Consider the following 11,717-nt stretch of genomic DNA (forward strand, 5'->3'; position numbering starts at 1 on the left):
TAGGTTTAAGGGGGAGTTTGTAGGGTAATCCCTAACCATGGGGCTGCCCTCTTATCTTCTTTCATGAAGCATACATGCCATCCATGACATACCATCCTAAAACATGCACGAACCACATGATGAGTATCTCCACTTGGAACCTTGGTCCCTCTCACATGCCACACACACACATGTATCCCTCTAGCTAGCGCTTCCTCCGACTTGCACCGTGTCATCATTTCTTACATCATCCAATAAGCCCTCCCTTATGCTATATAAGAACCATGTATCAAGGTCATTTTTCTAATGTATTTTTATTTCTTGTTTGCACACATATTGATCACTCCATCACTTGGTTAAGTTGTGGTTAGTACTGCATTATGATTAATACTCATGAATGCTACTAAGTACTATCCATTGTAACACTAACCTCATCACACCCTTGGGAGATCACCTTGATCTAGTCAAGGTCCTCCATTTTTCCTACTGAAAAGTGCTGGAAACTCTTAGTTTTTTACCAAGCCCCTAGTCAGGCATTTGGATGGATAGGAGGCTTCCTCCTAAATCACCTACAAGCTCAGGAGATACATTATCACAAACTCCCCCCATAAAGATATCAACCCCCCTCTGCACATTAATCCTCAGTAACAGATTACATAGTGCACCCTTTGAGCCCACATGCTCCCCTATAAAGATATTAACCCCCCTCTGCACATTAATCCTCAACAACAAATGGAAGGTGAGGTAGTGGTATTTCAAGTTCAATAAAATCTCGGATCAATTTATTCAACCCAAAAAAGATATCCTCCTATGTCTCATCCTTCATAAAGCCATATGGACAGGGAAAAGAATCTTGAGAGTAAGAATATGATGCCTATGTTCAAGATGTGCACAAGAGGTTGAAACCATCCCTCATCTCTTTCTCAAATTTCCATGGTCAAGAGCCATCCTAGCCCCATTGACCCAAGTCATGGTTGCCACCCCCTCCCGGAAACAACTTCTGCTAGGAGACTCCATTAGGATTTTTTCCTCCTGCTAGAAGAGTTTTAAAGACTATTTGGAAGCGGAGGAATAAGGTTTATTTTGTTAGGGCTTACAAAAATCAAAGTCTAAAATCTTCTTTGTTGATTTTAACTTGCAGATTGTTGATGCAAAACACTTTAAAGTGGCCACTTAGAACATTAGGACTCTCATCATCAAGGACATCCATGATGTGTACAACTCAATGGACGGCCATCAAAAGCAAGTTGTAAGTGATGAAGGAAAGCTTTCAACTCTATTGAAATAGGGTTGGAGAGAATCTAGACAGAATTAGAGAAGCAAATCAGCTAATCAAAAGGTCCCTCAACTTCATGGAAGATATCTCTTCCCTGGCCAACATACCACTCCCTCTTTTAAAGGCACTCTTTGTTTATCAGAGGACCCCTTCCTTGGGTCACTTAGATCTAAAATTATGTCTATAGGTTTAATGCGTTATGATTTCTTTTCTTTATTTAATAGAATAGAAAAGACAAAGCACAATAAAAACATAAATAAAAAGCAGGGATTGCGTTTTGAGGCGGAGAAGATAAAAGCGCAAGGAATCGAAGGATACCCACGACGGCAGCAGTAAGACCTAGCTATGGCGTCCCAATCATGGTGGACCACCCTCGTCAACTGGCTAAAAGGACTACTGTGGAAGCAGGATATGGATGTGTGCTTGGTGGGTCGCCATGGAGCAGGCAAGACGTCCCTCGTAAACACGCTCGTGCACGGCCCCTACTCCTTCAGCGAGGACATGATCCCCACCGTCGGCTTCAACATGAAGGCCTTCACCAAGGGCAAGTTCCGAGTCAGGCTCTGGGATGTCGGCGGCCAAGCGCGCTTCCGCAGCATGTGGGAGCGCTACTGCCGTGGCGTCTCCGTCATCGTCTTCGTCGTGGATGCCGCCGACCTATATGCCATCCACGCTGCCACCTTGGAGCTCCATTCTCTTCTGGTATGCAAGTCCCTTCAAGGCATCCCCCTCCTTGTCTTAGGGAATAAAAATGACCTTCCTGGTGCTCTCTCTCAGCAGGAGCTTACCTCAGTCATGGAGCTCAGCAGCCTCTCCAAAAGAGAGGTCTACTGCTACAGCATCTCTTGCAAGAATCACTCCAACATCGATGTCGTCATCCAATTCTTTCTCAACCACCCGAAATTTATCATCCAATGATGTAGAGCAATGCAAAACCATTAATCTTGCTCAAGTACTTTTGCCTTGCTTGTACTCTTGATTAGCCAATTATAACTTGATGTTCTCTCATATTTGTAAATGCCAGCTTGAATTCAATTGAACATGTTTTGCTGCCCAATACTTTTGCCTAATCAAGGCTAATCAAGTACTTTTGCCTTGCTTGTACTCTTGATTAGCCAATTATAACTTGATGTTCTCTCATATTTGTAAATGCCAGCTTGAATTCAATTGAACATGTTTTGCTGCTCAATACCTTGGTGCTTGCACTATAAGTTATGTGCCAACTCAACATATTGTGGTTTTGTTCTGCTTCTTGATGCTATTTCAAATCAAGCTTTCCACTCTGAACAACCCAAATGCACGTTTAAGAATTTACATGCACACCTTAGAGAGGAAGAGAGGGAATTCAAGTACCCCTTGCAGCAAGAACTTAAGCAAATAGAGCATGCATGTGCATGCACGAGCGTGGTGCAGCGTGCACACATGCACTCTCTAGCAGAGGAAAAGCCATGCCATCTTCAAGTTGTCCTATTCATGCACAACCCGTAGGCTTCAACCACTAAGTAGAAAATTTGTTGCCAACATGAAAACAGCTGAATGGATGTATGCATCATCTTGCAAAGCATTGATTCCATGCCTTGTTTGAAAGGCACCATGTCATTTTGTTGGATCACTTCTGGTTCTTCCATCATGAATTGCGTCCTCATTGGCCATTTTTTTATGTTCTTTCATATAGGAAATGAAAACTTTAATTGAATTCAGCATGCTACACTATTCAATGCTTCCATTGAGTACTCTGTAGACTCATGTCATCTCTGAGCCCATTTTTTATCAAGCTTTTCACTCCCAACTGCATGTTTAATATGTTGGGCATTCAACTTAGATTTTGAAAATGAGGTAATTGATGGGTCTCATGCACACATCTCTCTCTCTCTACTCTTGATCATATTCTGACACTTAGAGCCATTATTGAGGAGGGGAGATCACGTGGAGACGGCTCTATTGTTGCTTTGTGGACTTCCGCAAAGCCTTCAATACAGTGACAGAGCTAGATTGATGCGTAGACTGCAAGAGATGGGGGTACCCAAAGAGTTGATTTGGGGGATCATGGCTCTATACAAGTCAGTAGTGGGGCATGTACGCACTTCAGAGGGGATTTATGATTTGGTTCACTCCACTATTGTGGTGAAATAGGGTTGCCCTCTATCTCCTACACTATTTGGCATGTATGTGGATGAGGTTGCTGACTATATTGAGAGGGATGGTGATAGAGGAGCACAGTTGGCAGGGGCATGGATCCCACCATTATTATATGATGATGATATTGTGTTGATTTCTGACTCCCTGAAGGGGATTCATCGTCATTTAGATGATTTACACACATTTATCCATGATAGTGGATTGTCTGTTAACCTGGGGGAAACCAAGATCATGGTGTTTAACACCACACCACATTGGGTCAAGAGGTGAGCACCTACTTTTACATATGGCCAGGAGGCGATGGAGTATACAGATACAAATACATATACCTATCTTGGCCGGATATTCTTTAGTAGATCAGAATTTGCAATGAGGAGAGCAGTAGATAGAGACTAGATTGACGAGAGCTTATGAGGCCTTGGTAGGTTTGGAGAAGATGTGTTTGCAGGTTCAGCTTCAGGAACCTCGAACAAAGCTGTGCCTTTTTTACACTCTAGTGGCTTCAACTATGCTCTATGGGGTTCAGATTTGGGGGCCCTCAGCGGACCACCAGGGAAAATCTGGAAGCACTAATGGATGGACATGTATGGAGAGTCTTCTGGTCTCTATAATATCTGGGATGATTTGGGCTAAGGCCTCATTGCCACATGAGATTATTCGAGTTGAACTAGTTGCCCCCCTCTTGTAGTTGAGGCCCTTACTAGATCATTTTCCTTCATGCTGACATCATGGTTTCAGTCACATGGCTTCAGCATGATGGATAGATTGCCTCCATCCCGGTACTCCTTGGATGCACCCTCCCTTTCTTTCACACAAACAGAGACCACTAGACTTATATGTTAGGATTTGATTCGGTTAGATACCAGAAGCACATGGATACAGCCAGTACAAGAGTTGGTCACGAAGATGGCTTTCTATAGAGAGCATCTCCTCCAACTAACAAAGGATGGATCTGTGATGAGACCGGCCTATATGGACACTCATTTATCTTATGGGAACAATGTGTTATTGCACTGTGAAAAACTTTAATTGTTTATTGCGGTCTTTTACCGTGTTTTGTAGAGAGAAGGTCCAAAATCAAATATTATTGCGATTATTATCGTGAAAGCTACCTTTGATATTTCTGCTACTATTACCGTGTTTATTCCAGAAGCGCAATTTAGCGCCTAAACATTCAAATTTTGGCTTAAACATTCTTCCCCCTCCCCTCCCCCCCCCCCCCTCCCTTCTCTCTCTCTATTTTGGTGTTTCCCCCTTCTTAATAAAAATTAAAGAACATTATATGAAATTTTCAATTTTAAAAAAAAGAGATATGAAAACATGGAACAATAGTTAGCTATGTGAGATTACACTTGGTTATAACTAAACTAATTACTATCACTTGATTAACATAATTTAGCATGCTTCACAGAATTAGAGAGAGGAAGAGGGGGGAGAGAGAGATGAATGGATGACACGATCAGAAAAAATTTATAACTTAAAGTATGCAAATTTTTTATGAATCATCTTTCAAAAGATACCTACAAGAAGCATCATCCAATTCTAAGCCCATGGCTCCTAAATCAATAAAGAGAAACAAAATTGTCATTTGTGGATGCGTTGGCTTCATCATCTTCGAATTCGTCATCCTCCATCTCATCATCTTCATCATCATGACAATCATCCTCGCTAAGACTTGTGGCTGTCGGACTTGATTCATCGACCTTCCTCTCCTCTATCTCCCCCTTATCCAAAGTAGGAGGTGGAAGAGGGTCGAAGATGGTCTCCACTTCATTGACCATACAAATCTCCCATTGAGAGCACGATCGTCCAGTTAAAAACAAAACACATACATCTCTGGTTGTCAAAAGAGCTTGCACCCTCCAAGTGTTATGGCTTACATACAACACAACCATGCCGTCGTGTAGGGTCACACAGATGAGGACCTTTGGGTGGATGGTTGCCTCTACCCCAATAACCCTTGGTTAATGTGTATCCAACATTCAATAGTCTCCCTACCTTCTTGAAATATGTAGGTAGAGGGGAGTCAGGTCTGCTTGGCTACTGCAAGCGGTTGTCCACTATCAGAGCTCATAGTGTGCAATGGTAGATGCATCAACACCAAGTTATCATTCATAACAGTTTTAGTCTACTCAACAAAGGATCATTCATGTGGAGAAAGAAGCACAAACTCTTTAGCAACATGTGGAAGAGAAGGATGGTAAGATTGCAAAGCTTGAGGGTATCATATTGAGTTTGAAAGCGACACCTTTAGGTGCAAGGGAGCATAAGAGGATCTTCTCATCCATAGAGACCCTTTCTCCCAAAGGTGGTGCTTGGATGAGAAGAGTTATAGCTACAAGGTGCATTTTTGAATACCCTATCACATTTCTTACATGTATGAAGTCGCTTCTGTGGTGATTTTTTTATTTAAAATTCTTATTGTAGGAATTTCATTCAAGAGACATGTGTGGTAGCCAAAGCCAAGAGGATCCCATTCATTTGCTTACTAGTTTCCTTAAGAAGTCAGATGTCATAGCACTCCTGCACATACCAAAAGGAAAACATATCTATTTTGTTGTAACCAAGGAGGTGATGCGTAAGTTTTCTAATCTCGTGAGTGATGTTGATTTGCAGAAGGAATGTGATGAAGTTGGAATTAGTACAAAGGGTTACACTCCACTACATGGCCTCTTCAAGAACGCTTCGAGGGACTGAGGAGTTACTGAGAATGTATTCCCAATGCCATGCAAGGTGAAACTTGCTAGAGGGGCCTCCAATGAAGATGTTTTCTCACTTCTACGTCAATATTTTCACATAGAGGAGACAATGTCCTCATATATCTCTGTAGAATCTCCACAAAGTGCTAAGAAAGCTACCAATGCAAGGAATCGTGCTGATAATATTGACAAGGGGTTTCCTTACTCTATGTCAAATAATATTTTGTCCATTTGGAGAGGCTTCAACAAGAAATGGTTGTCTTTTATGCACTACCTTCTAATGGTGAAAAAAGAATCATGTGACGTTTCGCTTTCATTGTCGTTGTATGACCTTCACTTTTTGTCTTTCTTCTCTTGTAGTGTTTGGAACTAAGTTGGTGTTTGTCTTCAAGCTTGACGCATGCAAAATTGTGAAGCAGTGAAGGCTAGAGAGAATGAATGTCATATTTTTATTGTTAAGACCTCAAGAATACGAGTCTAGCAACAAAAAATTTGACCTAGAGGATGCAACCCACCCTCCAAGCGCTACCACAAAACATTTACAGCAAGACGAGCAAGTGCCACTACATAGGCAACCTCACAGAGTACGCCATGTTAGCAAATCCTTTACTGATTAAACATTATTAAAAGTGTGTGGAACTTCTCATTCGAAGGGCTCCTTTTGCACGGACAAGCGGGGAGATTGTGCAAAGCTATAACACTGAGTTACGCATGCAGCCCATCGGCCTCGAAGGACTCAAGAAGCTGCAGAGGCATACTTGGTGCGTTTATTTGAGGATACCAACTTGTGTGCCGTCCATGCCAAGCATCTAACTACAATGCAAAAAGATTTTTCACTAGCCCGTCAGATATGAGCAAACTTGTAGCTACTAGTAATATGTACAACAACACCATTTTGCAATGGATATGTAATGACTTCAAATTTGGAAATTAAATGATGCTTACTCATTTTGGAATGTGTCGCTTCTTATGTCATTTAAGCTCTTTGTATTTAATTTGTGTTCAATAATTTTTTATAGGTCTATTGTACATTGTCGGGTGGTTCTTGCACACCATGCCATTGAACACGGAGGGGGAGACAGGGAGGGGGGAGTTGTGGATGAGTATTTTGTTGGCTAGTGCTACAAAACCTTCACAACAGGCTTCAAGTGCCATTTGTTGAAATGCACACATAATATCTATTTTGGCCAAAATTGATGTCTTTGGACGGGGGTTTCTAACAATGTTTGGGCCAAAACTATCAGTGATTACTTTGCTAGGTCTTACTTGCTAGCTGAAATACAAACATGCTATCATTTTGGCTCTAGCAGTGCAGAAGGACCCTGTCCACAAGGCAGCGAGTTTGGGCCAGACGGGGGGCTCCCGTCTGGTCCAAACTTGCTATCTTGTGGACAGGGTCTTCTGCACCACCAGAGTCAAAATGATAGCATGTTTGTATTTCAGCTAGCAAATAAGACCCAACAAAGTAATCTGATATTTTTTTGCTACTAGTGGCTTCCCAACCTTTTGTACCTGTGGAAGACTAGAGAAAACCAAAATTCCTTTGATTGACATTTGGAAGGCACCATATATGCTTGTTTTGGCCCAAACACTATTAAAAACCCCTGTCCACAAGACATCAATTTTGGGCAAAACAAGTGCACTTGTTTTGCCCAAAATTGGTGCCTTGTGGATAGGGGTTTTTTACAGTTTCTGAGACAAATCCAACACAACATTAGCATTAAGAATACCATTTGAAAGCTAATGACACATCCTGTGACAATTACTTGCATGTACACTGACCCCTCCGTCTGGCAAGTTGGGACACTCGACATCATCACAGTAGATAGAGATTGACCCACAAAGCACTTACACAATCTAGCTTTTAAGTTGATCTAATGAACACCATGTCTCTATACCAAATAAAGATTCAAGGTAGCTAATAAAACTCACAATAAACTTGCCCATTCAGAACTAGAAAATTAAATTTTCATTAAAATGCATGTATTTACACCAAATTGTAAGTCAAGATAGGAAAGTACACGTGGAATTGATATTATATTGATATATGAAATTACAAAAGTGGCTCAATACAAGTTTTTTGTTAGGAGGCACTGTGAAACTTCTTTGCGTCTTGCTTCAGCATTAGGTAAAATGGCAGTTAGGACTGAGGCCACTATGGCTTGTGGGTCTTCCACACCTAAGGCTTGATTGATAGCTACACGGGCTAAGAACTTACCACAAAAACCTATGCGAAAAGTGACCATTGCAGGGGATTTCTTTACAAGAAAAACTACTTGCATAGTGTGAGGTATAGTAGACAAGCCCAAGAGCTTGTTGACAGCCTTCAAGACCCACAAAGAAAAATGTCCATCAAGGGAGAAGTCCTTGTGGATAATGTAGATGTTGCCCATGGGTATTTTGTCGATGTAGTTTGCAAGTGCTTCTTCTGGGCCAAAAACATTGCTCTCTCCCGCCTTGCGAGCTTCCCACACCTCCATGTCCAAAAGATCCTACAAAAGTTTGTATTAGGCCGAAAATACATTGAAATGGCCAATTAAACAAGGAAGACAATTACTGCATGTTGCATGTCGTCGTCGTCCATAGTTGGTGTGAGGTAAAGGTTGAGGGACGATCTCCTCTCATCAACAATGTTTGGGGCATCAGAGTAAAGTGAATCAACATGAAGAGGTTGTTGGTTTTCCACAAGCTTGGCTTGGGTTACCAAGAACTCCTCCTCCATCATGTTTGCCTGCTTTGCAACTGCAATATTTGAAGTGACCAAGGAAACTATGTAAACGACTACGATCACTAACTTGCATAGTTTTAGAGACATCATTTGGCATTGTAATATGAATGTCAAATGTCGCAAGGCTTTGTAGAGGTATCCATTTCCGAGTCTTACACATCCACCGCTTGTAGTGGAAGTGTATATACAAAGTTGTGCAGCCTTTTATGCACTGTTTCCAAAGCCCCTAGCTTGTGTAATCACTAACTTGCACAGTTTTAGAGATATCATTTGGTATTGTAATATGAATTTCAAATGTCACAAGATTCCCTTCAAGTCTTTGTAAGGTATCCATTTCCCTGTCTTACACATCCACAGCTCTAGGTGCATGGAAGCGTATATACAAAGTTGTGCAAACTTTTAAGTACTATATCCCAATACCTGGAGACCCTAGCTTGCATCAATATCTATCTCCCTGATGCATACCCTCTATAAATCCCCAATTCTCTCCTAATAAGGGTTGTAATGCTTCAAAAGACATATTCTTGCATATAAATATAGTGGGTGTGACATTGAATGGTAGGGCCTTAAATAAATGCCATGAAACAAGATCGACTTAGAACTACAAACCTAAAAGCCTTCTCAAACTTCAACAAGGAAAGAATGTCAAAAACCATCTTCTCCTTTATGGATAAGATGGATTACAAACATCACGCTGCAGGCACTCCATGCTAAGAAGTGATCGCATGTCAATTTCACTGATCTTACCATAGCAATGCTCAGAGGTGGGCACTATTGTGTGTGTGTGTGTGTGTGTGTGTGTGTGTAGAAGAATATTCTGCTTTGTAGTAGCATCGATGGTTGCACACTGGGAAGCATCATGGCACCAATGTCAACATGAAAATCTTAAAAGGTTCTAGAGAGACTTCTTAATTGTTGTTGCTCACCAAGTTTGATGGAACTATATCTACATAGACATCAAATGGCCCAAAATAAACATACTAGCATACTTGAACACATAGGTTAACTCAATGTATATGTCTATTGCAACAACAAAGAAAAACAACTTACAATTAGGTGGAAAAAGTCTTGGATTAGTGTGCCCCAAATTCATATTAGGCATTGAATACACATGTTGAATATCAACCACCATCAAGCACCATCCAAATTCTTTGAACCCAAGCAGCCTCCCTTTCCAATGTTGATCCATGTTGTCACAATCTTGAAAACGATGAGTCTCGATGGTTGCAGCTTGCATGTAGACCCAAGCGCCTTTGTGGAACACTTAAGGCACCCGCTCCCCCCATTAGAATATCTGATGTTGTACAAGACAACCCTTTCTACCTCATCTTTTGGCTTTCTATAAGTAGTAGAGTTTGACATTGCTACAAAGAGGAAGGGGCTAAAATAAGAGGGTTTGATGGTGGTTTTGAATGAGCTAGAGATGGAGGAAGAATTAAATGTTTTGGCGATTGGGAGATATAGAGGATTAAGCTTTCAATGGAGAACCTTGGAGTGCAATATTGCAGCCATGGCAAGAAGACAAGAGGTGGTTGATAGAGTTTTTTTAGGTGCTCCAGCCATGGGAAGCTTGAAGATGATGAGCTAAGCAGGTGTACTTGAAAGGGTAAAAGAGGGTTAGAGAAGTTTACCCCAGTGGTGCAGCCATAGCCATGGATAGCTTGTAGATGATGTGCTATGAAGTGGTAGAAGAAAGGGTAGAAGAGGTGCTTGGTAAAGTCTCCACAAGTGCTGCAACCATGGAATTCTTGGGGAGAGAGGACAATGGAGGTGTAGATGAAAATGGGTAAGCACGTAGAGAGAGAGAGAGAGAGAGAGAGAGAGAGAGAGAGAGAGAGAGAGAGAGAGAGAGTTTAGATTGTGAGCAGCTATGGAAAGCTTCCATATGTGCTACAACCATAGCCATGGATAGCTTGTAGATGATGGGCTATGAAGTGGTAGAAGAAAAGGCAAAATAGGTGCTTCGTAAAGTCTCCACAAGTGCTGCAGCCATGGAGATCCAGGTGTTAACCACTGGCGTCCACTTCTAGTAGTCATGGGTTGGGCTTGTCGGTCCAATACGAAAAGGGTAAGAGTGATCGCTGATGAGAGGCGCACTCTAACAGGAACATTCAAGGGTTAGTTGGCTAAGTATGGGTGCCCAAGTGTGAATGGGGCGAGCTCATATAAAAGTCACCTAAACCTAAAAATCATTCATTCTCTCATTTGTGCAATTGAAGAGTGCTCTTGCTCCATCTCCATCTTCTTCTTCTTCATCTCCTTGTGTGTGTGTATATGTGTGAGATATATATATATATATATATATATATATATATATATATATATATATATATATATATATATATATATATATTATATATATATATATATATATATATATATATATATATATATATATATATAGAGAGAGAGAGAGAGAGAGAGAGAGAGAGAGAGAGATCGAGCATTGCAACGATGGCACGGTGGTGGCGAGGTGGTTGAGCGCGGCACGACGGTAGCTCCTTCTTCTTCACGGCGAGGAATCCTCCAAGAAAGGCGAGCATAGGGCGGTGAGTGACACACCCTTGCTCTCTTGAGCTTGCTAGATTAGTCTAGTTGTGTGCTTGCAGCCATTTGTGGCTCTCACGCAGTGTATTGGCAAGTCCCTTGCATTGACACGTGCGACAGACGCGCACATTTTTGGCACCGCTGTCGGGGAATCACCCTGCACTAACCTCAAGAGGCACTCTGTGCTATGTTGTGGTGCAATTTTAGATGTAGGAAAGGTAGAGAAGGAAGGTGTGTGTGTTGAGAAGGAGTTTGTTTTGTTGTTGTGTATTGTTTTGTTAATAAGGTATTGAAAGGTAGTGTGGTTTTTCTGTTCATAAGGTGTTTTCTCTGTGATAAGGTGTTAGAA

General features: G+C 41.5%; 1 protein-coding gene across 2 annotated transcripts; it reads left to right on the top strand.

The window, feature by feature from the left end:
- Window positions 1-1,562: 1,562 nt before the first annotated feature.
- LOC147430625 (ADP-ribosylation factor-like protein 8b) lies at window positions 1,563-2,422 on the top strand. Of its 2 annotated transcripts, XM_086494434.1 has the most exons (2): window positions 1,563-1,957; window positions 2,033-2,422. In XM_086494434.1, the coding sequence occupies exons 1-2, from the start codon at window positions 1,601-1,603 to the stop codon at window positions 2,171-2,173; spliced, it is 498 nt and encodes a 165-aa protein (XP_086350560.1). In that variant the 5' UTR covers window positions 1,563-1,600; the 3' UTR covers window positions 2,174-2,422. The 2 variants fall into 2 exon arrangements, with proteins under 2 accessions (XP_086350560.1, XP_086350559.1); XM_086494433.1 differs by having other exon boundaries at window positions 1,563-2,422.
- Window positions 2,423-11,717: the final 9,295 nt, after the last annotated feature.

The sequence above is a fragment of the Adiantum capillus-veneris genome, chromosome 21 (genome assembly GCF_014529385.1).
Source record: "Adiantum capillus-veneris isolate H3 chromosome 21, ASM1452938v2, whole genome shotgun sequence".
In the NCBI taxonomy this organism is placed as follows: Eukaryota; Viridiplantae; Streptophyta; class Polypodiopsida; order Polypodiales; family Pteridaceae; genus Adiantum; species Adiantum capillus-veneris.